This window comes from Marmota marmota, unplaced genomic scaffold (genome assembly GCF_001458135.2).
Source record: "Marmota marmota marmota unplaced genomic scaffold, marMar, whole genome shotgun sequence".
NCBI classification, from domain to species: Eukaryota; Metazoa; Chordata; class Mammalia; order Rodentia; family Sciuridae; genus Marmota; species Marmota marmota.
This window is the reverse complement of record NW_026000141.1, coordinates 2,045,251-2,072,245: the sequence shown is the minus strand read 5'-3', so window position 1 is coordinate 2,072,245 and position 26,995 is coordinate 2,045,251. Positions and strand designations below refer to the sequence as shown.

General features: G+C 57.4%; 1 protein-coding gene across 3 annotated transcripts in view; it reads left to right on the top strand.

Annotated features, from left to right (window-relative positions):
- Positions 1-26,995, top strand: part of Adgrd1 (adhesion G protein-coupled receptor D1) — a 97,616-nt gene that overhangs the window by 48,984 nt on the left and 21,637 nt on the right. For all 3 annotated transcript variants that reach the window (XM_048785887.1, XM_048785886.1, XM_015505634.2), the window contains 2 exons: positions 14,785-14,858; positions 21,169-21,292. In XM_048785887.1, coding sequence (XP_048641844.1) covers positions 14,785-14,858; positions 21,169-21,292 — 198 coding nt within the window. The remainder of the gene's footprint in view (positions 1-14,784; positions 14,859-21,168; positions 21,293-26,995) is intronic.

Here is a 26,995-nt window from a genome sequence, read left to right as displayed (position 1 = left end):
TAGGTAAAGGGACATTTACAGGTTCTGGGGATCAGGTGTGGACGTCTTTGGCAGGAGGCAGAGCATAGTGTTTTGTCTTCACAGAAGGCAATTGAGGAGTCCATAAAAGTCACTTCTAGACTTCAGTCACGGTGCTGCTCAGAGCAGGTGATGCCATTGCAGGTGGGCAGGCTCCTTCTGCCATCACCCCCTCTGGTCCTGGGGCTTTCTGCAGCTGCACTTTCTACTCTGGAGCTACATGAGCAGGACAGATGCACATCTGTGGTGCTTCGTCCTTCCCCTGGGGGACGAGGCCCAGGGTGATATTTCCTCCACTGCGCATCAGGGCTGGTAGGACAGGGACAGGGGAGAGAGGACAAGGACCTTCTTACTTGATGGCACATTCTCAGCCTGGAGCAGAGCCAGCCTGGGCGGGGTCTCCTGAAACACCTGGCAGTGACAGGATCGAAAATTAACAGGGCACTCAGGACACCACAGGCGGCAGCTGGCCCAGGCGGCTCAGCCTGCCCCCAGCTCAGAGGACACTGGCTGTTGAAGGTTCATCTTTCACCACGGTGGCCCTGCCGCTTCCAAAGTGCCCCTGCAGCCCACCCTGGTCCCCAGGCCTGGGCCTAGCTGAGCACAGCCCTGCCCCTCACCTGCTGCCCAGACCCCCTAATGGCCTCCTGCAGCTGCTGCACCTTCAGCCCCTCCCTCCTGGTAGATGGAGTGTGCTTTTGAAGAGGCACTTCTGGCTCTGGCCCTGTGACCCTGCCTGTAAGAAGCCAACTCGAGGTTATGCTAGCAGCCCGGATGGTGGGGAAAACAATGAGCACAAGTCAGTCTTTTCCTGGCAGAGGCCAGGACAGGCAGGCTCGGTCCATCCGGGCCCTGGGGGCGACTGTTCCTAACGAGGGCATCTTCTTGGGGCTTCTCTCTCCAAGAGCCTTGCCGTCCCTGACCCAGAGCGCACCAGCCTCGGCCGACCAGTGGGCCAGCAGCTTGGAGGGAGGGGTGTCTGTGGGGCGGCTGCTGGCCGGACTCTCCTCTCCTCATGGCCATGCAGGGAGGCTGCTTGACTTCCTAAGGCAGTTGGGGGCCGGGGAGCCCTGGGGGGCTTTCCAGGTACTTTAAGGACCGAAATACCCTCAGGCATTTTAAGTTGGGAGATTTCACATCAGTCTGGATCCTGTCTTCCCTGGGACACCGAGGACCTGGGGAGGGGCACATTCACATGTAGGCTGCCACATTCCATCAGGAGTTTCTGGCCTCCCAGGGGACATGACTGCTTCCTTCTAGAGCCCAGCACAGCTGGGGACCACTGAGTCACCTCAGTCACTAGGAGCCTGAGTGGAGCCCCTCCCTGGGCAGAGGGGTGGGGCCTTAGTGCTGTTTGCACTGCTCCCCCAGCAGCCTGGAGAGGGGCGCCTGGAGCCTTCTCCTAGGGAAGGCTGTGGCTGCCCTCCCCCGGCCTCTCCCTCTGGCCCCTCCCCCTCCTTCCTGGCATCTTCTTCCTTCCCCTCCCCCTTTCCATTGCCTTCCCTACTCCTTTTTCTTTTCATCCTCCTCTTCCTTACTTGAAGGGAGCAGACCGACACCCACAAAAGGAATAAGGATCATGAATCATGGCTGTGCTATGTGGTTGAGTTTTAGGTTATACCCCTAAATCAGCGTGTTCTTTAACATCAGGACAAAGTCTGAAGCAATAGTATCCTTGAAACCATGTGCTTGGCCCTGTCTTTCAAATGTGCATTAGCATAGATGCCTCACTGTGGATCAGAAACTGCTCCTGGGGACCTGAGATCATCCTGTGGTTGCCGCGGTGGGTGGCCTGCTCTTGGGTCAGTGCTGTGCAGTGGCCCAGGCAAACCCCTGGGAACACGAGTTCTCGGTGAAGGTAGTGTTCCAGCCTCATGGGCTGTTGGCGGGAAAGTCCTCTGTGAACTTAGAGCTTGCCTGCTGGTCAGAGCCTGCTGTGTGATGGCCCCAGCATCATGTGTGGCCTGCCGGTGACCTGGACAGCAGTTTAGTGTTGAAACAGTCGACAGTTTCAAAATCAGAAGGACTCTTACCTTCACGTCTGAATTCCTCGTTTCTGCCCTGAAACCTGTTTCTGGCTGTGCCTGTCTGACCCCTACTTGCTTTGAGGAGGGGCAGAGTGGTGGCTGCCCTGGGGACTTGTCCTCACCCAGTGGGTCCCAGGGCCATCTGAGCTCTGAGCTATGGCGGGAGTGTGGCTGTTTCTCGGATGCCCTCACCTGGGCAGATGTCCTACTGTGCTCCCGGAAGGGGCAGAGCCCTCACCAAGCACTGGGGATGCAGGCGGGAAGGGCCAGAGACCAAGTGAGGAGCTGGCCCTGGCTGATTCTGAGACCCTCCAGGGCTGACATTCCAGTGTAGCAGGACTGAGGCAGAGGAGGGCTGCAGGGTGCCAGGACAGCAGGAAGCCACCACCCCAAGAAACACTGTGGGGGACAGAGGGCCGCCCGGAAGCAAATTGTCACTCCCAGTCTGGGAAGGGTCTGCCTGGCCAGAGAGCTCCTGAGAACAGATGGCAGCCACCTAGTGCCTCCCTTGTCCAGACAGAGACCACCTGCCCTCCTGACCAGGAAGGAGAGTGAGACCACAGGGACACTTGTGACCTCAGCAGGGAGAGGGAGCAGGGACACAGGTGTTCAGAGGTGAAGAACTGAATAAGCAAACTTGGGGTTACCTGCAGAGGGGGATGCATTTGATGACACTCCCGAGGAGACCTGGGCCCCGCCTCACATGTGGCCAGGATGGTTCCCCAGGAGACACGCTCGGCTGGTGGGCGGGAACGCTCAGGAGCAGACACCTGGTGCCACACTCTCTGTACACCCCTTGCACCTATCCTGGTGAGGCCTCCCCTGGGGGCAGCGTCTGCAGATGGCCACTAGTGGGGCGTCATTGCCAAGGTCCACCCCAAGAACAGCAGCACAACAGAGGCCTGTTTCTCTCAAGCAGGATCACGGAGGAGAAGGCTCTGGGCCAGCAGGATGAGCCCGGGACCCGGCCCCTTCAGCCTTCAGTCCCAGGCCCCAGGTCCACCAGACCTGCACGTCCTGTGTCTTGGGAGGGACATGGCAGAGAGGAGTGAGCCCAGGCAGCTCCTCTGAATGAGACGGGGCCCCTGACCACCCACCAGGCAGTCTGGTCACAACAAGGGCCAGCTGCGAGGGGTTATTGTAGGTGGCCATCAGGGGCTCTTTTGCCCTGGAATGTGGAAACAAATGCCCAGTGTCACCCCGCACACAGGGCTGGTGCCCCCTGTTCTCTGAGCGGGTGCCAAGGGTGAAGCCCAGGCTGGGCCAGTGGTCTTCCTAAAGCTGTGAGTGAGGTGGTGGACACCGGGGCAGTGGGGTCACGCCTAGGGTCACCTCTGGGTGTTTCTCCTCCTTGGGGAGCACAGTTCCTTCCAGCCCACCCTGAAGCTGGCTGGGAGTGCACAGCTGGGTGGTGGAGCCGGAAGCCCTGGCTGGGCCTCCTGGCCTCCCAGTGCCCTCAGCAGCTGCAGCTGGGGTGCTTCCCAGCTGTGAGGAGGGGCTTGCCCAGGTCCCCGAATTTGACCCCACAGCCCCCAGGAGGAGTGAACTGGGCATGCACATTCAGGTCATGGCCATCAAGGGGGTCCTGGTGATCTGGAAGTCCTTGGGTATGCAGGGTGGGGGCCTGGCCAGCACCACCCTGCTGACTTTCAGATGATCATGGGTTGTGGATCCAGTAGCTTTTTATAGCTCACATAAAAGACTTGTCTTCTGAGAAACCAGCCCTCATTTGTGAGCAGGCTGGATCATTTTTAGACGCAGGCAGGGACCCTGTGCACCCAAGGATAAGCCCCTGCTCAAGGGGCCTTGCATCTGGAACCAGGGTGGGCCTGCAGGGCTGGGCAGACCCTTCCCTCTCCCCTCTCTGGACAGTGAGGGATGGTCCTCTCCTCTGGTGTTGGTCACTGCTCAGCAGCTTTAGGGTCAGTCTGCACGCAGGCTGCAGCCTCTCCTGCCGCTCAGGTGAGAGGAGGAGGGGAACTCAGAAGAAGAGAGGGTGGGGTCCAGGGGACGGGCCTTAGGGGCGGGAGTGGGCCCAAGCATCAGCACCTTCTGCCTTCCCTGCTCCACATGGTCACCCTGTGCCCAAGTCCCAGCCCCTGGCCTCTGGCCCCAGTTCCCACTGTGTTGGGAGGGGCCGTGGTGCTTCATGAGGGCCAGTGAAGCGCCTGCAGCAGGACACAGGCCGTGTCGCCAGCTGTCCTGTGGGAGCAGACCCTGGGCCTGGCACAGCTGATGCAGCCTAGCACCCGTCCTCAGTGCGCACCTTCATGCCCGCGCCACTGCCCCTACGTGTGACCTGCGAGCCTGCTATCTCTGGCCAGGAGCGGGCGTAGGTGGGACTGCTGGTGGTGAAGTGCTGCCTGTGTCCTTTTCTGGTAGGGACGGAAACCTGCGTGTCACTGATGAAGTGTTGACCCATGGACTACACCAAGAGATCCCGTAGGTCCTAAGTGGTCACATGCACTTGTCAGCCCGACTGGTGGCCTCTCTGGCTGCCCCTTCCCATGCAGTCCAGATCACACCCAGCACCCTGACATTGAGCTGCTGGCCTGGCTGTGACAGGGGCCCAGGAAGCTGCAGGAATAGGCCAGCCTCTCAGGTGGCTTTAGTTGGACGGGAGGAAGATGGGACCAGGCCACCAGCAGAACTGGACATGCTGCTTCCTGGGGTCAGTGGGGAGACCCACAGCCACATGGAGCCAGGTCTCTGGCTGGAGGGAGGGCGGGGAAGAGACGGCAAGAGAATCTCTGAACCAGGTGCTCAGAGGGACAGGGGAGCGGTCACCCGCACCACACAGCAGGGCTCTACTGTGAACGTGAGGCCTGGGTGTGGCCCCTGGGCCATCAGCCTCCTTTCTGGCTCTGTGTTTAAATAGGGTGGGCTCCAATGTCCAAGGTATGGGTCAGGCTGCAGGAGCCTGAGGGGCCTGAGACCCCTGCCCCTGAGTTCAGTACCAGTCAGCCGTATCCTGAGACCAGTGTGGTGACACTGCCACTGTCCTGGTGTTCCAGGTGGGGTCTGGTGCCGTTGACCATGTGGTCATTTCACGCTCGTCTTCTTGTCTGCTCCATCTCTGAGCCTGCTCTGAAGGTGAGCTCTTGTGTGAGGAACAGCTCAGCAGGACAGGCCCGCTGTCCCCTGGGGACAGGTCATGCTGCTCAGCCATCAGGGAGTTAGAGGACGATGTCCACGGCTTCCCAGAGGACAGGGACCAGGTGCTTCCCTCCACAGGGTGGCTGGGCTTCCCTGGCAAAGCACAGGGAGGGTAGCGCTTGGCCAGCTCAGCCAGGTGCTGTGGAGGTGTCTGGTCACAGGCCTTCTCGTGATTATTTATTTGTCTGGTTTGGGGGCTGAGGGCCAGGGTCACTGGGCAGGAGGTCTGCCGGGCAGCTCTGAGGAGACCTGCTCACCGTGTGCCTTATTGGGGAGTCACCTTCCCCGCTACTCAGGAGCCTGCGGGCTTATAGGTTCATTGCCATCGGCCCTGTCCCCTTGGGTCCCTTTGCTCCTCACTAGGACGCCCTTGGGCTCAGAGCACCTCTCACAGCAAACAGAAGCCTGCAGGCAGGTCTGTGGAGGCACAGTTGGCACAACAGTACTCTGCAGGGGACCGTGAAGATGGCTTCACCCCGCAGCCGCCTGGGCCCGTTATGAGCCCTGTAGTGCCTGTGTGTCCTGGGCACCACCCCTGAGGTCCATTTGGTGGTCCTTCCCATTGGTACTCTGGTCACCAATGGTGTCCTCTGCTGGGCTTCAGGGCTTCCTGTCTGGCCGGCCCTCTCTGGTCCTCTCCCCCAGTTCTGGGCACCAACACTGTGGGGCTCTGCCTGGGCTCCTCCTCCCTCACTACCGACCACAGACCCTCTCTGAAGTCTGGGGCCTGGGCCTGCTCCCTGCCCTGGCCTGGTGGTGCTCCTGGGCTCTCGTCACACCTGGCCTCGTGCTGCTGGTTCTGCAGGACACCCACTGTCCCTCCGCCTAGGACGCCGTCTCGGGGCCCGCTCCACCTGGCGTTTCTTCTCCACTTCTGTGCCCGGTGGTGTGATTTATTTTTTAACCTGGCCTTGTCTTTTTTGGGGGGAAGTTAGTGTTTTGTTTTTTTTTAGTTAATTTAAGGAGGGAAGCTGTGGAGGACGTTGAGCCATCCCTGAAAGGTGGCTGAGCCTTTCCAGGGGAAGCTGGGCCTCGGGGGCTGTTGGCTGCTCGCGGGGGCTCTTGGGGCTTTGTACTGCCTCCGGCTCTGAGACTCAGCAATACCGATCATCTTCCCACTGATATGGAAATGTGCCTGGCAGAGTCAGTGGCCGTCCCTCCCTGTGGACGTGGACCAGCTCTGTCTGCCAGGCAAAATCCCTCCCGCTCTCATGCCTCGTCTGTGAGTGTTCCTGGGCCTTCCCCTGGAGGGCTGTGGCACCTGCTGGTTGCCTGCTAATCCGTGGGTTAAGTGGCATCTCAGGCGTCTGGGTCACAATTCACCTTTTAAAGCCATCCTTCAACAAGCGGGAGAGTCCCGGCCAGCTATGCATCTTCTTCCCTGACTTAGAGGAGGGGCGTGGTGTGTGTGCCTGTGGTCAGGCCTAGGGGCCGGGGGCCGTGCGGGCCGTGCTGGGAAGTGGCTCAGCAGATGGGAACGGGAAACAGGATGAACAGGAACGGGTCCTGCCGCAGACCCTGCAGCCTGCCCTGTGGTTCCAGAATGCAGACCGGCATGCCATCCCACCCTTTTCTAAGTGGGTAGCCCTCTCTGGGGAGGTGGCATCATTCCTATCATGGCACACAGAGGTGGGCACAACAGGGATTGCTGTCAACAGGATCAGGCTGCAAGGTGAGCCGAGTGGTGTGGTCCTCACACCCACGTGGTGCTGCCTGGCACTGGAGGAGCTGGTGCAACCCCCTGGGCACACTGTGCTAGAGCTTCCTGGTACCTGAGAAGCTTGCACACCAGGCGCTGTTTTTGTGGACTGTCAGCAGTGTTTTTTTTCTGTTCTGGGGACTAGTGGCCCAGGCAGCAGGCCGCCCTTTCTGCGCTGGTGGTACCAGCAGACACGCACTGTGCAGATGTTAGGTGATGCTTTGGTTCTCAGCCCAGGACAAGGTCTTCTGGCTTGAGGAACAGTCCCTGGGCTGTGGCTCTGGAAACGGGAGCAGCCAGACCAAGGTGTCTGGGACAGCGCATCTTGGTCTGGCTGGGACCAGCTGCAGCAGAGCCTGGCTCAGAATACAGGGCCGGCGGAGGCAGGGCCTGGCCGTGGTCTTTCTCTCCTCTCACATAGCAGCACAGATAATGCAGAAGTGAAGTTTGTGGGGCCTCTTGTGGGGCCAGGTGTCTAGGGGAGTGCTATTTATAGCACCAGCATTCTGTGAGCAGGAGGCATCTGAGGAAAAATAGTCGGGGAGGGAGTTCAGCACACAGCCCTGGTGTGGGTGGACGGAGGGGCAGGAGGCGCTCTAGGGATGGCGCCTTCCCTTGGGCCTGGCCAAGACCACACAGGAGATGCCTGACTTCAAAGCTCAGGGTTATGCCTCGGGATGCAGACAGAGATGGCCAGACAGCCCTGGGGGAGTGCAAGGAAACCTCGTCCCTGGGGACCTAGAGGCGCCAGTGACCGGCAGCTCCTGATTCTAGTTGAGGCTGAGGCTCCCCATGCCAGCCATGAACAGGGAACTGAGGTTTGCAGCCCTGGGAAAGGAGGGCAGATGCGCACAGCGTCGTGGGTGAGGTCTGGAAGGGAGGAAGCTGTCGGGGTGGCCACATTGTTCTGCGTGGGGACAGGTCTGCTCTGCCCACCGGCACTGCTGCTGCTCCAGAGCTTCCTGGAGGCTGGGCTGGCCACAGCACGGGTCTCTAGGGCACTGGGGTTGCCAGGGTCAGCTTGGATGATGACTAGCCACAGAGCCGGGAAATGGTGGAAAAGGGGCCAGAAGGCAAGGAGGGCCAGGTCCCTGCAGACGTCGACATGTCCTGGGGCTGCTGTGACAAATGATACTAACTGGTGGCTTTACACAAGAGACTTGTTTTCTTAGCCTGGAGGCCAGAGTCTAAAATCAAAGTATGGCAGAACTGGTCCTCTCTGAGCCTCAGAGAGCCCCATCCTGGGTCTGTCACCAGTGTCCAGGAGACCTGGCCATCCTGCAGCTGGGAAGGCAGGCTCCGTCCCTGCCTGTGTTGTCCAGGGAGGCTGACCACCCTGCAGCTGGGGGCAGTAGTCTCAGTCCCTGCCTCTGCACAGCACTCCTCTGCCTGTGCCCCTCCAGCCTCTCGTAAGGGCTCTGGTTGGCGTCAGGCTCCTCCGAATCCCGTGCCCTGTCCTTGGAGCCTTACTTTGGTCACATCTGAAAAGACTCTCCCAGGTGAAGTGAAGAAGAAGTGAAGTCTCTACCAGCCTGAGAGTCTGGCAGATGTGGGACCTGGTGGGACTGGTGTGGGGCTGGTGTGAACCAGGACGCGGCCCACGTTCCTCTCTCTCATGTCGCCCCCCACCCCCCGAGCCAGATGCGCTGTCAGCGCTGGGCTTGCTGACGACCTTGCTCCGCTCCCTGCTGTCCTCTACCTGCTCATCCTTCTCGGTGCCCAGCCACTCTGAGCCCAGACACTCTGGGCCTCTGCTAATGTAACATCCAATCTTGGTGAAAATGAGAGCTGAGAGCTGCCAGCAGCTTCCCAGGTCCCAGGACCCTGTGGCTCTTCAATTCCTGACAGCATTTTCAGGGACTCACGGTCGGCCATCCCGAGGCCACAGCCCCAGTCCTCACATTGTGCCACCCTCTGTGGCGCTCAGGTCCTAGTCCCTGCCCACACCCTTTTGCTGCAGGGAGGGGGCCAGCTCTGGGTCAGTGCAGCACCTGGGAGTGGCCCAGGGCAGCCCCAGGGCAGTCCCAGCTCAGCCTTGGCTGTGATCTCATCAGGTGAGGCTGGTGCTGCCGCAGAGGGGCAGCCCACTCACCATGGGCTGCAGCCGTGGCTTTGCTCACTGTGGGCTGGGACCGTGGCTTTGCTCACCATGGGCTTTGCTCACCATGAGCTGGGTGTCCAGCAAACCGGGAGTTGCAGTGCAGCCATGGCTTTGCTCACCATGGCTGTGGCCGTGGCTTTGCTCACCATGGGCTGGGACCGCGGCTTTGCTCACCATAGCTGCGGCTGTGGCCTTGCTCACTGTGGGCTGTGGCCGTGGCTTTGCTCACCGTGGCCTGTGGCCATGGCTTTGCTCTCGATGTTCGTCTTTCTTCATATCTAGCGCTCTGGTTCCTTGTCTCATTTCCTTCCTGTGGATGGAGTGTTCCGTAGATGCCGCAGACAGGTCTGCTGGCACCCACTCTCGAGGACGGCCTTACTTCCTCCTGTTTCCTGGGGGATCCTGCGGGGAGAGCTTGGGGTTCAGGTTCTTTTCCCCTTGTGCATGAGCGCTGTGTGTCTTTCCTCCGCCCCTAATCTCAAGGCTGACCCCATGCCCACGCAGCAGGCAGCAAGTCTAAACGGGGCTGGCACATTGCCGTCATCTTTCTCTGGGCCTCTGTTCCCTCCAGGGCTCAACCCTCAGCTAGAGACCTGGTCTGGTGGCCGTGGACGGGGCTGATTTAACTCTTCGCACGACTTCTCTGTGGAAAATGATGAATCTGTGGGAAGCGGCAAAGATGGTGATAAGAGAGGCTGTGTGTGTCCTCCCAGTTCCCCCCACGGTGACAGGTGGCAGAACAGTGGTGTGGCGTCACATCCCAGACACTGAGGCTGGCACGCACATGTGCAGTTCCCTGTCCTTTTAACACAGACTTGAGGGATATCCCTGAAGCCACCCAGAAGGAGGTCCCTCATGCTGCCCTTCTTTCCAGCAGCCCTGCTCCTGGCCACCATCATCTGTTCTCTGTCACCGTGGTTCTGTCATTTTGACAACTGTATATAAGCAATGACAAAAATAGAACAAGTGACAGAAAGGACATCCCAGGCTGGATGCCATCAGAGCCCTCATGTGTCATCTCTCTGTCCCTGTGTCACCCATCTACAGCTGTCCACCACCATCCACACTCAGCCATCACCGGTCACCCAGAAGCTTCTCCCCCATCACCTAGCAATCCACCTGTCATGGGTCGTCATCTGTCAGCTGTCCATTTATATATTTGTCATCTATCAATCCACCTGTCACCCATCTGTCACCTATCATCTGTCTCTCTACCTCTCATAGGATCTACCATCCATCTATCATCTCTCTCTGGGTCTCTGTCCCCTGCCCTGTGCGGTCAGTCAGAAGGCCTTTGTGGTCACATCTTCCGTGGCTCTCACAGAACCTAGCGTCTGTCCACCTTGATATCGTGAATCATCTTCTGGGTGATTTTGCCATTCTTAAGTGACACCTGGGCTTTGGTTGACTGGTCTCTGCACCACATGGGTGGCTTTGTGAAGGACAGCTGCATGTGAGGGTGACAGACCTGCTGGCTCCCAGCACCTGGGCCTCACCCCTGGCTCCTGGTCCTTCCTCCTGAGGTCTCTGACTGGTGCCATGCACCTCCTGCTGCACGCCTGTCACTGAGGACAGAGCATGAGAAGCCACATCCCTGCCACACTGCCCCTTAACAGGGACAGGGCCTGGGAGGCCAGGGGATGGGCACAGTGGGGAAGCAGGAGGATGCCGTGGGGGGCCCTGCAGGAACCCGGGAGGATGAGGGTGGAGCACAGGGGCCGAAGGGAGAAGCACCAACCCGTGTGCATGAGGTGTGGTCGGGGGCTGGAGGGCACAGGAAGCAGGTCACAGAGGCCCTCAGGTCCTCTCAGGCCTGGGGCAGCTCCGAAAGCTTCGGCTCTCCCCTGAGTATGATGGACACTGCCAGAGTGGCTGAGCAGAGGGACAAAGTGGCCTGACTTGGGTGTCCAGCAGACTGGGAGTTGCAGTGCTGGGTGAGCCAGGTGGACAGAGCGCCCAGCAAGAGACCCCACTCAAAGCTATTTGGTCAGGATCTGTTACTGGGTGTGCTGATGGACTTGGGGCCCCGGAGCCAGGACCAGGACCTTTGGCTGTATGGCAAGACCGTAGGCAAGCCCATTTGGGACATGAGGCCAGGATATGGTGTTGCCTGTGCCAGGGTCAGAAGGCTTGGGAACGGCAAGGCAGGGTGTGGAGCACACAGGGCAGGGCTGTATACTGAAGATTCGGGTCTGGGCTCTCTCAGCTGGGCACGTCACCCACCAGAGAAAAGCTGCTTCTGTTGGTGGGAACAGGATGTAAATGTCAGTTAGGCACTATGGGGGCTTCTGGAGCCCCAAGAGGCGGGTCCCGTCCTGCTGAGCCTCCCTGGGTCCCTCAGTCCAGCCTCTGAGCAGTGACTGCCCTCCTGGTGGAGACCCAAGCTGGCCTCCGTCCTGCTTCAGGTCCCTGTGCACACCATCCAACTAGGGGAGGTTTGGGGAGGTCCACCAGGCCCTAAATACCATGACCACATTCCCAAAGCCACCAGATCAGCCACTCTCATGCCCGGGCAGGTGGCAGAATCCCATGGAGACAGAGCCAGGGAGGCGGAGGGGCTGGTGGTGCCAGTGGGGCCCAGAGACGCGGGATGCGCTGCAGTCTGCTCTGCCCCAGGAGAGCTGCTTTCTGGGCCTGAGGCCGCACACCCCAGGGGAGGCCAGGCAGTGGGGCCTGCGGAGGGTCTGGGCTTCCGAAGATGCATTAGATGAGGGGAGTTTGGCCTCTCTCGCCTCACAGCGTTGTGGGGAGGTTTGGATGGGAGGGGCGTGGCCCCCAGGACACTGGGGTCCTGGGACTCTTTGAGTGAGGGTTGGGTCACTTGGTGGCCCTGGCATCTGGCTCTGCACCCAGTTTAACACAATATTGCCAGGTCTGCAACCCCTGAAGACTCAGCAACTCTTTATCTTAAAATTTAAAGACACTGGTGTGAGTGCTCCTTCTGCCTGCTCTGTGAGTTGTCCCAGGGATGCTCAGAGATTAGTTGTCCCCAAATAAGCAAAAGAACAATTGGGTCTTTGTATTTAAACCCTTAGGTTGATTTCATGACAAAAGAACAAGGGGGAACATGGCCTTGACCCTGGTAGGACTGGGCCAGGAGCAGCCCAGCAGCAGACTGCAAAGTGGAGCTCCTGGGGGCATCAGGGCCTTGCTCCCCTTGCTGACCTCGGCCCTGAGGCAGGAGCTGCCCTCTGCAAGCATTTCTGTTCCTGTGGGTCCAGCACATAGGGGGCTTCTCTTCTGCTGCTCTCTGCTCCTGAAACACGTGGCTGCCTGCAATTGGGGGTGGGGGTCCCCATGACTCTGTGTTCTGGGAGCTGAGTTTTCCTGTCTGGTGGCCCAGCCAGCTAGGGTGACCAGTGGGAATGGTCTTTTCCCTCGCCCAGGCGTTTGGAGATGATGTGCTGTCGGTGCCCCTGGCCTTTCTCTGTGAAATGAAATGTGGGTAAAGACCAGCGCACCCCTGCTCTTCCCTGGCACCGCAGCTGAGTCCCCCATGTCAAAACGTGCTGCCCCAATCTGCTGGGAGCCCCAGGCCTCCTTTTGTGGAGACTATCTGAGAGCCTCTGCTCAGCTGGACACATTGGAGGTGGTCAGTTCCCCAGCTCCTGGGCCTGGGATGGAATGGCTGACCAGAGGGCAAGGGCCATTCTGCTCCATGCTGGGGTCTTGGCCCAGACCCGAGGGAAGGCCACCTGCCCCCTCAGACCACACGCACTGCTTGCCAGCTGGCAGGTGTGGCCCTCCTTTGAAGGGTGACCGCACTCCGGAGTGGGGCGCAGGACTTCAGAGGCCTCCCTGTTTATGGGAACAGGCTGCTCCGAGGGCTGAGCCCCACAGGAGAAGAGGGAGGTCAGGTTTGGCTTCCTCCAGCCACCCGCTTGCTTTAAGCCCTTCTAGATGGCCCAAGTCACACAGAGAGCTCCCTTGTTACGTGGGTTCTTGGAGATTTGGGTCTGGGGCCGCTGTGCAGGGGCCTCATGCTGCTCTCGATTCCAGGCTGTGGCCTCTCCAGGTTTCGCTCATGTCTCCCACTCTGTGGGATGGGACCCATCTCCCTGTGGCTGGGGTGCTGCTGGACACAGGCTCTTCTGCCTGAGTGTGGAGCTCACCATGTGTGGCCCTGGAAGGCAGAGGACAGTCTGTCCCTGGCTCTTCAATGCTTGGCGTCAGCTAAGGGCCCGTGAGCTCCGGTGGCTGGTCCAGCCCAGAGCTCCTAGCACATGCAATTCCATGTTCCCAGGACAGAATGGGTGGCCAGGGTCAGAACCGTGCTTCGAAGCCACCTCCTCCAAGTCAGGAGGAGGAGCTGGGTGGTTCCTAGGTGGCCTTCAGAGGGGTCAGGTGCCTCTTGCAGAAAGCCACGTGGTCAGGGTAAAGGAAGGCTTGACCTTTTAGGTTCCCCTTGACCTGTGAAGCCTGCAGGCTTGCGCTGCCCAGTTTCTTGGTGGGAGGGTCAGCAGAGCCATTTCGCAGGACTCAGGGATTGGTTTCTCTGGGAAGGGTGAGCAGCAGGAAGCACAGCTGTGTACCTCTGACCCCTTGGTCCTCTGCAGAGAGGCACACGGTTAGCATGGTGCAGATGGACGTCCCTCAGAGGTCAGTTCCCCTGCCCATGAGCTTGATTTCCACAGCAATTCATGTGGCATGCTTTTCTGGATGTCCCTCTAGTGTGGGGTCTTTTGGAAACTGTCCCTGCCCTGGACACTTGTTGTAGTGGAGGGTGGCAGACCACAGACCTAGGGACAGATAAGGTACAGGCCCAGGACAGGGTTGATGCTTCGCAGCAGGTTTGAAGGTGCTGCCTAGAGGGGCCATCCATCCTGCTGGGCACTCCTGACCACCAGATGGTTAGATTACCATGCACCTGTGAGGGAGAAGATACCCCTCTGCCCAGTTCACTTGGGATGCAGTGGCTGATCAGTCTGCAGGAGAGAAGGGTCTCGGGAAGCAGGAAGGCTCACCATTGGTGGCACTTGAGGTCGGAGAGCAGAGTGACTGCCACAACCAAAGGAGAGGTGCGACTTGATTGGGACTCAACCTGATGCCATGTGTCCCTGGAGCCAGACACCTACGAGCAGCCTGGCTTTCCCAGAGCAAGCTTTCCCCGGCCTCCTGGCCTCCTGGCCTCCTGGCCTCCTTGCCTCCTTGCCTCCTGGCCTCCTGGCCTCCTGGACTCTTGGCATGGCTGCTGGATGAGCTTACATCTATGAGGGCCAGGCTGCTATACAGCACCCTGAGCTGTCCCCAGGGGTGTCCAAGAAAGGACACGCACCCCAGAACAAGGGGTCCCATCCCTCTGGCCACTTCTTCCTTTGTCCATTCACCCAGTAAATGTTTAGTAGGCGCCTGCTGTATGCCAGGCTCTCCAGCTCATGGGCAGAGAGTGAGAACAGACTCTGTTCCCATCCCATGCGCATGCTGGGGGGACAACAACCAAATGGATGACTGTAACGTGCCACATGGGACCACTACTGTGAAGAGGAAATGAGAGGAGTGGGCACAGGAAATGGGTGGTAATGCTTGCTTGAGGCCTGGTGTGGAGGCGAGGCGGACTCAGGGAAGAGCAGGCCAGGGAGGTCCCAGCCTGCCCAGGGGAACTGCAGCTTGGGCTGGTGTGGGCAGAGGGTGGCGTGGGACGGGACGGGCACCTGGCCACTCTCACCACCTCAGGGCAGCAGGTGGAAAGTCAGTGGCTGAGCTCTGCCCCACCCTGAAGCTTGGCTGTGGGGCTATCTCCTCTGCCCCCATGTCATATTCATGTCCCTTTTCTTTCATTTCAGACTCATAAGCAGCACATTGATGCCACCAATGCCAGCAACCGTGTCTTCCTGTACTGTGCCTTCCTGAACTTCAGGTACTGTCTCAGGGGCACAGGGGAGGGTGCCAGGGGGAGGGTGGGGGGAAGGGCGCCAGGGGAGGGTGCCAGGGGAGGGGGAGAGAGCACCAGGGGGAGGATGGGGGAGGAGGACGCCAGGGAGAGGGCGGGGTGGGGGGAGCCTGGTCGGGGCATGGTGCCAGGCAGGCCCGCACTCCAGGGCACAGGTCTGGAGCCAACATAGCTGTAGGATGGCACACACTGGAAGCACTCGAGACCTGGGCAAGACCCAGACAGGTGAAGGGCACCGTGGCCCCTGGGACCCCTGGGACAGGTCTTCCTGTGTGTGGATTCACCAGGACAGTCTCTTAAAACCCACAGCAAACCAGTTAATCAGGTGCTGTGGGGTCAGACGGAGGACGCATTCCTCCTGACACCTCACTGTCCCCCTCCCAGGGAGAGTTAACAGAGAAGCCCAGGAGAGGGGCATGGGGATACAGCTCTTCACTGGGTGATGTTGGAATTCCAGGGTTTTAGTTTTACTGTAGGAACTGAAACAAAAAGCAAACAAACAACTTGATTAAAAAATGGGCAACAGGGGCCTGGGCTGTGGCTCAGTGGCAGAGCGCTTGCCCAGCTCGTGGGAGGGACCAGGTTTGATCCTCGGCACTACATAAAAATTAATAAAATAAAGGTATTGTGTCCAACTGCGACTAAAAAAAAAATAAAAATAAAAAAGGGGGGCAACAGACTTAAACAGACATTTGCCAAAGGAAGAGATACAGACTGCCAACAGGTGTATGAAAAGTGCTCCCCATCACTAACCATCAGGGAGGTGCCAGCCCTAGCCGCTGCCCTCCAGCAAGCACAGCTGTTATCCAAGGCACAAAAGGTGGCACAGAAGATAGCCCCAGGGAGGATGTGGCCAGGCAGAGCACACACCGTATCCAGGAATGTAAATTCCTACAGTCGCGGAGATCAGCCTGCCAGGACCATAGCCAAGACACAGAGCAAGGCCATCCCCCTCAGAGGTTCCCCACATCCTCCTCCAGTCCTCGTGACCCCGGCTTGTCCTCTGTCCCCGTGGTTGTGTCTTTGAAAGATGCCACATGGGGGGCTGAGTGCAGGCAGCCTCCGAGGCTGGCTCCCTATGTGGACGCAGTGTGGCTCGAGTGCCGACGTCTAGCTGCTGTAGTGTTGGCCGTGTCCTGCCGCGGCCTGGACTCCGAGGAGGGGTATCCCGCGCCTCATGGTCTGCTCTCAGCTGGGTAACTCCTGGTTGTCTCCCCATTGGGGGGATTAGGGGTGACGCTGAATGTCTCACCAGGTTGCGTTCTTGGAACCATGGGGTTGTGATGTGTTGTCATTTTTGTATGTTGCTGAATCTAATTTGCTGGAATAATTGATGACTTTTCTGTCTATGTTCGTGAAGGAAATTTGTCTGCAGTTTCTTTTGGAAAACGCCTTTGGCTTTGGTAGAGAAGCAATCAGGTCTTTGCAAGAGGTACACTTTGGAAGACTGTGTAGAATTCACATTTCTTTCATTGATGTTTTGGTAGAATTCACCAGTGCCGTCATGGAGGCCTTGTTTTCATTGCTGACAGGGTTTTAACTATATGTTCAATTTATTTTATGGATACAGAACTCTTTAGGCCATCTGTTTCTTTTTAAATGCGTTTTGGCAGTTAGTGCTCTTTGGAAGGCTTCGTCCGTTTCATCTGAGCAGTTGGATTGGGGGCCCAGCGTTGGTGGTGGCGTCCTTGGTGGACCTGTGCCTGGCTGTGGTCCTGAGGCCGCAACCTCATTCTTACTTCTCAACCCCTGTCTTTTTTTGTCTTACCCACTCTTACCAGAGGCTTATCAAGTCTATTGATTTTTTTCTCTCTATTAGGCTTCTGTTGTCCGTCCGTTGCATTGATTTATTCTCTTTAACCTACTTCCAGAGAAGGAATTTACCTCTAGGTACTTTGCTTTTCATTTTAAAATTTATAAACACGAAGGCTTAGATAAATGACACGAGATCTTTATTATTTTCTGGTAGAAACATGGAATGCTGTAAATTCTTCCGGAAGCACTCATTTATCTGCAGCCCACGGATTTTGACATGTTGTTTTTATTTTTATTGAATTTAAAATATTTTGAAATTTTCCTGTGACTTACTCTTCTACCTACGTATTATTCTGAAATGTGTTGCTTGATTTCCAAATAGTTGGGCATTTTCCAATTACCTTTCTGCTACTGATTATTTACTTTTAATCATTTATTTTCTGTAACTTCAACTTTTAAAATTTGTTAAAAGCTGTTATATGGGGCTGGGGTTGTGGCTCAGAGGAAGAGCACTAGCCTAGTATGCGTGAGGCACTGGGTTTGATCCTCAGCACCACATTAAAATAAAATTTTTAAAAAAGGGTTTGTGTCCACCTACAACTAAAAAAAATTTTTTTTTGATAAAAAGATTTATATGACCACAATCTGTTGAATCTTGGTGAATATACCATGAACTTTTATATACCAAATATACCAAATATTTTTCTGGGTTGAACAGTCCGTAAATGTTAGTTAAACCAAAGTTGATTGACAGTTGCACCCAGTTCTTCTGCACCCTTATTGCCTTTCTGCCAACTCGCTCTGTCAGTTACAGTTGGCCCTCTGTGCCCAAGGGGTCTGGATCTGCACAACCAACTCACCATGAACCAAATATATTTGGAAAAAGAAATTGCATTTGTATCAAACCTGTGCAGATTTTTCCTTGTTATTATTGCCTGAACAATACAATGTAATAATAATTCATATACAATGTAATAATAATTCACGTAGCATTTACATGTAAGATTCGATGAGTAACCTAGAGACTGTTGAAGTGTTCAGGAGGATGAGCCCAGGTTACCTGCAGATCCCATACAGCGTTATCCAAGATTCTTGAGCACCCAGGCTTTGGTCTCCTGTCCCAGGAGGGACTGGAGGAGAGTGAAAGAGGGGTGTGACTCTCCAGCTGTCTGCTCAAGCTATCATTTCTCCCTGATGTATGAATTTTCCTTTATTATCTTTTGAAGTGCTGTTGGTAGGAACACATACATTTAGTATTGTTACTTCATGTAAAACTGACCTGCTATCATTATGTAATGCTCTTATTCTGGGGATGGACCCAGGACCTCTCCCATGCTGGGCAAGTGCTCTGCCCCGAGCCCCATCCCAACCCCGGTGTCCTCCTTTCTCCTAGGACATGTGCTACTCTGGGGGCTACTTAGTCCCATCTATACACAGCTACTCTTTTTTGATTAGTATTCTACAGGTGCTGTATCACCTGTCTGTTCTACAGGTGCTGAATCATGTGTCTGTTCTATAGGTGCTGTATCACGTAGCTGTTCTATAGATGCTGTATCACCTGTCTGTTCTACAGGTGCTATATTACCTATCTGTTCTACAGGTGCTGTATCACGTAGCTGTTCTATAGGTGCTGTACCATGTAGCTGTTCTATAGGTGCTATATCACATCTTTTCTATAGATGCTGAATCATGTGTCTGTTCTATAGGTGCTATATCACATGTCTTTTCTATAGATGCTGAATCATGTGTCTGTTCTATAGGTGCTATATCACGTAGCTGTTCTATAGGTGCTGTATCACGTATCTATCATATCTGTCCTTTTACTTTCATCCTATTTATATATTCATACTTAAAGTGGGGTATTTAGATTGCATATGACTGGGTCTTGCTTTTTAATCCAATCTTAACATTGCTGTTTTAATTGGAGTGTTTACACAATTTATATTTAATATGACTATTGATGTGGTTGAAGTAAAATCCCCACTTTGCTGGGTGCTGTCTCTCTTCTTTGTTCTCCTTTCCTCTCTCTCTGACTTTATTTGGATTGGGGCTCTTGTAGGGTGCCTTTTGACTTCCTCTGTGCACTTGGTTTTATACCTCCTTTTAATTCTTTGGTAGAGGCTGAGCTTACAGTTTGTGGGTTTCATGCACCCGTGTCTACCTTCAATCCATTCTGTAGCCTTCAGATGTCTTCTAAGATACTGCAATGGCTTCTCAGTTCCTCCTGCAGGGCCCTGTGCCTTGCCCTCAGTTGGATCTTTATAAGTGACACGAATGCACGCAGCCATTGTTGTTATTTTCACCCCAGACCATCAGTAACTTTGCAGAGCAATTAAAGATAAGACCATGGTAATGGCACGTAGGCCTTCATTTATTCCAGCTGCTGTATTTCCTGGTGCAGACCCAGGATTCTGGCTCTTGGCGTGTTCCCTTAGCCTGTCTTGTAATGCAAGGCTTCTGGAAGTAAATTTGGGTATTATTGTCTGGGAAAGAATTCTCTTTTATTTTTGAAAGATATTTTTCACTGGGCTTAGAATTCTGAGCCACTTTTTTAATGTACCCTAAGAAATTTACAAGTAATACATTATTCCTTAAAAAAGTGAAGCATTATTTTAAAAAAGCAAAGTCCCCTTTGACCTTCCCCTCTGATCCTGATCTCCTCTCCCTGCAGTGGTTACAACAGGGGGAAGTTTTCATGTGTGCTTTCGGTAACTGATGTGTGGTTTATGTTGTGTTCATAGGACACATCGGTATTGTTTAGCCTGACATTTCTCACATCGCTCCACCTCGTCTTGGTTTTGCAGCCTGCCCCAATTGGCACATATTTCTCCTATTGTATTTATATGTGTCACATCTTATTTATGGACCTGAGTGAGCATTTTTGTGCGTGGACGCAACCTTCCTGGGCTGTAGGCCTAGGCACGTTTTTAATGTGATCCGATATTGCTTGGCTGGCTTCCCTGGCAGATTTATTTCTATACAGTCGGAGCTGCCTTCCTGTCCCCACCGCCTCCCCTGGAGTGGGTCCTCACTCCCCAGAGACGGGACCTTGGGCAGGGTCACACCTTCGTGGCTCCATTCGGGGGGTGCAGCTTTGTGGTCTCCTTCCCTTCACCTGAGCAGAGGGCCCTTGTTCACCTCACAGCCACGTCTTTCCACCTGCTCTGGTCGGATTGAGGGGCCACCTCACATTTTCCGTAGACAGAGGCCCTGTGCAGAACACAAGGGTCCCGGGAAAATCAGGCCCAGGGAGCAACGGGAGGGCTGCAGGGCCCTCTTCTGTCCCTTGTTCCCAATGGAGTTTGGCTCTTCTTGCTGGCAGGGTGGGGGGCTCAGTGCCACCCACCTCCCCGGGAGGGCAGCTCATTAATCATGAAAGCCGTGGTAGAAGCTGCTGTCCCTGCCTCTCGCTCGCCAGCCTCAGTGTCACCTCGAATGCCCTTTCCCACCCTCTCAGGTCCCACCCACATGGGGTCAAAATCTCAGTGCCCACAGTCTTCCTTGGGAAATAGCAATGCTACTGGTGTGTGCCTCGTGTGGGGACATGGCAGGGAGGTGGGGACGGCTCCCACTGGCCACGCACCCTGCTGCAGCCACGGTGGCACTGTGGTTGCAGCTAAGTGGGACACAGCCAGGCTGAAGACCTCTGCCTCTGGCTGCAGGTTGGTCTTTGCTGGTTACCGAGCTCACATCTACCAAGAGAACCACTTCAGAGTCCTATTTGGAATCTGAAAACAGAAGTGCAGATGAGAAAATCAGGTCACCAATGCTGTCCCCTGAGAAGGAGCCAGCTGATGAGGGAGCGTGTTTGCTTGAAGTGGTTTTTGTCTATGATCGTCTGATATGAGCACAGTATTCAATGCTAAAGCATCACAAAGGCGCAAACGTCCTGCTTGGCCCTCACCTCTCGTCCTGGACCACCATGGGGGTTCTGAGTGCCCTCTGTCGTCTCTCTGTGGGTCTAATCCACGTCTGTGGAGCATCTGACACTGTTGGCTTCCGCTGCCCATGCGCCTGTCTCGCGGTGCCTGCCGTGAGCCACGGGCCGGGTGCTTCTTCTCACTGCCGCGGCAGTCCATCCCCAGGGGTGCCCACTGATATCCGTTTCCCCAGGTCCACACTTCAGTTCCTGTGCGTGTTGGTAGTGTCGTCCTGACTGGCAGATGCCCCTGGGCGTGTGCCCTCTGTCGACAGTTCAGCCATCTCCCGGGTTTGGACAGTGGGCTGTAACACTTCATTTTGCCCTGGACATGGTCGAGCACTGTGCAGAAGGACAGTGCTGACACAGCTCTACCCTCCTGTCCCCAGAGAGGCCCGTGCTCCCTGTGACCTGCTCTCTGTGGCCTCAGCAGCCCAGCGCCCCAGCCCTGTGGCCTGGTCCTGAGAGGCCACTGCCGCAGGCTTTGTGTTTTGCATCCCTGGGGGGCAGAGCAAGCCCACAGGGCCACAGGCCTGTGTGCGGAGAGCTGCTGCCCTCTGGGAGCAGTGCTGCCTCCACTGACCATGGCTGCTGTGTCCTCAGCTCCGGTGGAGGTGTCTGGTCAAGCCAGGGCTGCGCTCGCACGGAGGGGAACCTCAGCTACTCGGTCTGCCGCTGCACGCACCTCACCAACTTCGCCATCCTCATGCAGGTGGTTCCTCTGGAGGTAAGGGCTGGCTCAGGAACCGGGCATCATGCAAACACAGGGCCTCCTTCCTGGGGGTCCCAGGTCTTGCAGGGGGCGCCCTGCGAACGGGCCAGCCTATGAGGTTCATGTCCTGGGAAACGGCGCACCTACTGCTACCACATTTTCAGGCTGAGGATCCACTGGGTCAGGGGAACTGAAGGAACATGGAGAGACAGGTCATGGAGTAGGAGCCTGGAGTAGGAGCCTAGGGGCTGCCTCCAGGGAGATGTGCCAGGGACAAGGACATGAGCCCCAGCTCACAAGGAGCCACAGACAACCAGCGGGTGGGTGTTCTGCCAGCAGGCGTTGCCTTCCGGGAACCTTTCTGAGTGTCAGTCCTGCTAGAGGGTGCCAGGGTCACTGGCTGCTGGGAGGCACTGGCGGAACATCTGCTGGGAAACCAGTGTCACACAGGCCATGGGAGGCTCAGCCTGTGGTGGGCACTGCATCAAGTACCTGTTCTTCCTTTGGTCCTGTGGCCCCTAGTGAGGAGCCATCATGTTGACCATCACAGGGGGAGAGTCTGGGGACTTCCCAAGTCCCCCAGCCCTGAGGGCAGAGCCGCTTCCTCCAGGTCCTCCACATCGAGGACTGAGAAGAGTGTGCCTTCTCTGCAGCTGGGAGGGTCAGCTGGGTGGCAGGGGCGGGTGAGGGCATGTCTAGCAGGGCCTGACCCGTGGTGCCGTGGGAGGGAGGGGGGGGCTTGGTGCTCAAGCCGGCAGCCTGGCATCCCAGCGCACTTGGGATTGTGGATCCACCACCTCTCAAGATCAGTGACAGCAGATTGAGTCTGTGGGTGTCTCCATGGGAGCAAATCCATCTATTCATTGCCAGGAAAGGTTGATTTGAAAATGGTTTAAAATTATCTCTGCTAAAAATGAACATTCCCATGAATGTTAAAGAAATGAAGGCAGATGTCATGATCACTTCCCAAGCCCGCGGCACGCCCCAGAACCGCACACCGGCATCAGCGGCCCTACCTCCTCTGAGCTGAGCCCACGTCTTCCTCTGTGGCCCCAGCTCACCCTGCTGGCTTTGGGTTCATGGCCCAGGTTCTGTCCCCAGGAGCTCATGTCCCATCTCACCGCCTCCCTCTCCCAGGCCCCTCCTCGATCTCCCCGCAGCCCCTTTCCTCATCTGGCGCGTCAGAGGCTTCTTTCTCTTGAGCAGGTGGAGCCCCTTTGAGCAATCCTGGCAGACAGTCGGCTCACCTGGGTGGTACCTTAGACAGGTGGGCAGGGGCTAGGACTGGTGCCCAGGCTGCTGTCCCAGGGAGATGCCAGCATAGTGCCCCAGGGAGCTCCCTGTGTTTGGTGTGTTTCTGTGTGTGTCACATGTGTGACATTGTATCCTGCTGAATGAGGCCGCATGTGGCAGTTAGCACAGGGCAAGGGCTGTGGGCACAGGGCTGGCAGTGCAGGGGCAGACTTGGGACCTGAGCTCTGGTGTGTCTGTGGGGAGCCCATGAAAGCCCCTAAGGAGCAAATCCCCAGCTCTGCAAGGTGTCCCCAGAGTCAGCCTCCAGGTGTGGTGGTTTCAAGAATGGGTGGAGCCCGCTGTTCCTTCCTGAGAGCCTGGCTTGCAGCACCTGTGTCAGCTGTTGTGTGAGCCAGGCATGTGTTAGTCAGCACCACCAGGAGGGACTGGAACTCTCCCACAGGCTGGCAGGGCCTGCCGAGCTGACCATACGCACCACAGATGCTGGGCACAGGTAGGCAGGTGGAGCTAGGTTTACACTGTCCTGAGAGAGGCCATTAGGGACTGACCCCCTATGCTGTGGCTGCTGCTGTGGGCTGGCCCCACCAGGGCCTGGGGGTGCACCACCCACTGCTTTGGTTGAGAGCGGGTGCTGGCTGCAGCTGACTTAGAGGAAGAATGTGTAGGCAGGAGAGAGAGGAGGCCAGGAGGCTCAGGGCTGGTGCTGACCCCTGAAGCCACTGCACCCAGCTCAGGGAACCACAGCTCCATCTGCATAAGCCCTGTGTGCTCCCCAGGTTGTATGGGCCCACCTCTGAGCTGGCAGAAGCCAATGCCCAGTACCTCATCCTTGGTTCCTCCCCAGGTTCTTCAGGAAACATGTGGGCACAGGCGGCTGCTCTGTGCCCCGGGGGTGGATGTGCAAGGGCCCTGGGCTAGCACAGCATCACCTGGGAAAGCCGTTCCAACAAGCCCCCCAAGGGCAACCACGGGAAGCGTGCCTCACCAGGACAGTCTCGCCGTGGTACACAGGCCGACTTTGGCCAGTGGACAGGTTTCCTTTAGCCCCCATTTAAAATGTTTAAACCCAGATATACTATCTAGAGGTCTGGATTCCTGGTTTTAAAAGGCAGAAGGCCTGGCTGCACTGAGCTTCCACTCCCAACTGGATCAGCTGGAGCTGCCTAGCCGCAGCCCCCGCAGGCCGCAGTGGGCTCCCAGCACCGGGCTCTGCCCCCTAGATGCAGTGGCCCCATTGCACCCAACTTGTTGGAGACAGTGACACGCTGGCTTCCCTCTGGGGGTTGTGCTGGCCCACGCAGGGGGCTGGTGTTGAGCAGGAGACAAAGCTTCCTTTTGCAGTGGGATTTTATCCAGAGCCTCTCTGGAAGCCTGAGTTTGTGGTCTCTGACTCAGGGATCTGTGTCCTCAAGCAAACTCCAGGCTTTTCTTGGCATTTCTAAATCTGCCCGCGGGTGGGAGCGGAAGGGCAGCTGGGGCACTGGGTGGCACAGCTCCACAGGAGCCCTCCAGTCAGGGCCCATCCATACCCTGGGTGGGTTGGCGGAGCTGTGCTCAGCGGCACCCAAGTAGGTGCTGACTGCAAGAGCTCAGTCGGCAGGGTGGGCACCGTGACCTGGGCGTGTGCCCCATTGCAAGGTGGCACTGGGGCTGGGGAGCCTCTGTGTGAGCCACAATGTCCCAGGGGCAGAGCTGGGCAGGGTTGTGCTACGATTCTCCAGGGCGGACGCAGTATGCCATGGCTCTGAGGAAACAGCTTCCTATCCTGCAGGGGTCTCCTTGGCCTGTGTCAGGACTCCCCATGAGTGACTCTGCGCTAGGTCTGTCCTTTCTAGGGCTGGGGCAGCAGCAGTCCCCTGCACTGGTAGCCAGAGATGTGGGCTCCTCCCACCCAGTATGTGCTGAGTGGCCCTGGCAGGGTCCTGCTGAGCCACGCCTCCCCATCTGTAGTGTGGCAGGACCCTCTTTGTGGGAGAAGTGGGCACCACCAAGGCTGAGTGCCCAGCCCCAAGCACCCATCTCCCAACCTGGATGGCTCCAAACTAGCCCTCCTGCCAGGCCTAGGCTGCTACTATTGGGGGAAAGGCAGCCATGGCTTGGTTTATTCTAGAACCTTCAGGAACAAGAGTCTGCCCTGGAGCTGTGGGGGGGCTTGAGCTTCTGCAGAAGGAAGCCTCCAGGGGTGACCTCATCTTGGGGATCCCATCTTGGGAAGGGGCTGCCCTCAGAATCAGGATCTCACCCTAAGGGGCTTGGTGGCCAGGTGTGGAGACAGGCCAGGCTGGGTAGGAGCATCACCATCCTGGAGGGCCCACAGCAGGCCAAGGGCTAGGTGTCCACAGGGTGGGCAGCTCAGAGCTGGAGGCCTGAGGGCTGGAGGGGCTGTGGTGGCACGGGTAACCCCTGTGCTTTGTGGGCATCAGGAACCTACCTCGTCTTGGAAGCCAGACAGCAGCCGTGGGGCCACCCCTGGGCGGCCGCCAGCCCCCACCCTGTCAGGAGTGAGGGCCTGCAGGGGCCTGGGGCTTGCCCTGGGGTGCAGGGGAAACCAGGGCACCAGGAGAGGGGAGCCTGTTGTGTTCTGTAAGGATAGGGGTGGGAGGCAGTTGGGCAACAGGCAGGTCCGAGCCTGAGGACAGCCTCGGGTGACCACCTGCCTGTCTCCCTCCCAAACAGCCTCTGAAGAAGCCGGGCTTTTCCACTCGAGGCCCTAAGCCCCGAGCCCTGCTTCGTCCTTTGACAGAGGGTGGCGCCGTGTGAGGACAGCTCGCTTCCTAGAAACGAGTCTAGGTGTCCTGATGGCATAGTCCGGCGGTGCCCATGAGATCCACTGTGTGACCCCCAGCCTCTGTGCCTCCATAGGGGCCTTCCTTATGAGGCAGGGTTGGTGGGGCCGTGCAGCAGGAGCTGGGACCACAGAGGGACACACTGGGCTGGCAGGGACGCTGGGCCCACCCCTCGCGGTCCATCTTCCACTGGTTGTGCAGGGACCCTAAGCATGGAGCTGAGGGAAGGACCAGTGGACAAAGGCCAAAGAGCAGTCCAGGCCAGCGGGCACATGCCTACCCCCGTTCCTTGCCTGCCCTCTAATGCCTCTTCTCTCCCCTCCAGTTCTTGGTGAGCTGCTCCTGCCCACCCAGGCAGTGCTGGCTTGGTGACCATCCTGGGTCTTAATGGCAAGAGCATTTGCCGGCTCCAGGCAGAGAGCCTCCCAGGCTGGGTCCTCTGATGGAGGTGGACTGGCATCGGAGGACAGGTGGAAATGAGCCACCTGCAGCCTGTTTGCTGCAGGGCAGGCTGGTGTCCAGAGGGGACTCCTCCTAGGCCACTTGCCCACCTCAGAGGCAGTGGCCTCTCTACAGGGCCACCGAGGGACCCAGGACTGACCACTTCACCCCTGCTGCCCACCTGGACCTCTTAGGCTCCCCTCAGCGGCGCCATATGCAATTCAGAGGGGGGCAACTGGGGAACTGGCCTCTCAGAGTGGAGAGGTAATTCAGGAGCTGCTTCAAAGGGAGGAAGACCTGAAGCTCCATGGGGTGGTGAGGCACGAGGGCCAGCCACAGAGGAGTCATCTGTCTCAGATGCAGGGCAGAGCCCTGGCTAGGGCAGCAAGTCCAGCAGGAGCCATAACAGAGATGTGACTACTGCCCCCGAAGCCACCCATGGCACAGTGAGAAAAGGGCCATTGACCTCATCCCCACAATGCCTGTCCCACCTGGCAGGGACCTGGCACCCAGCTAGTAGTGGTCAGCCTGTGGGCAGAGCTGGGCAGGGGCAGCTTGGACCCAAGAACTCAAGGTCTGGGACCTGACTTGGGTGCTCAGGACAAAGTACCCCCATGTACCTGCAGGGAGAGGAGGACCCTGCCCCTGGCTGGCAGCTGGGCCCCTGGCTGGGTGGCTGAGGTTGGTGGCTGGCGGCTGAGGCCCCTGGCTGGGTGGCTGAGGCTCCTGACTGGGTGGCTGAGGCCCCTTGCTGGCAGCTGAGACCCCTGGCTGGGTGGCTGAGGTTGGTGGCTGGTGGCTGAGACCCCTGGCTGGTGGCTGAGGCCCTAAGGCAGGGCACACAGCCCCACACTCAGGGCTGGGGCCTATAGCAGGCAGCTCTGCCCAGCTGGGAGTTCTCAATGGACCCTGCTTAGCCCGCAGGTGCCCTGCAGATGCATCCTGCAGCACTCAAGGACTGGACCCAGAGAGGAGGCCAGGCTTCCTGGCCCCGTGGAAAAGTCACCTCCATTGTGAATCACATACTGTAGGGTGTGTGGCCAGTCCTACTGACTCCCACAGTCCCTGTGCCCCGTGTCCATTCCTGACCTCTGCCTCTGGGCTGGGCCTTGGGGCCTGCAGCGTTTCCTCCCCTGGCCAACAGCACTCCCTCTGTGAGGGCCCCTTTGCCCCTCCTCCTGAGCAGTGCTGGGGAGCAGCTTCTAGGCCCTCCAGCAGTGCCACAGGTGGGGGCTGG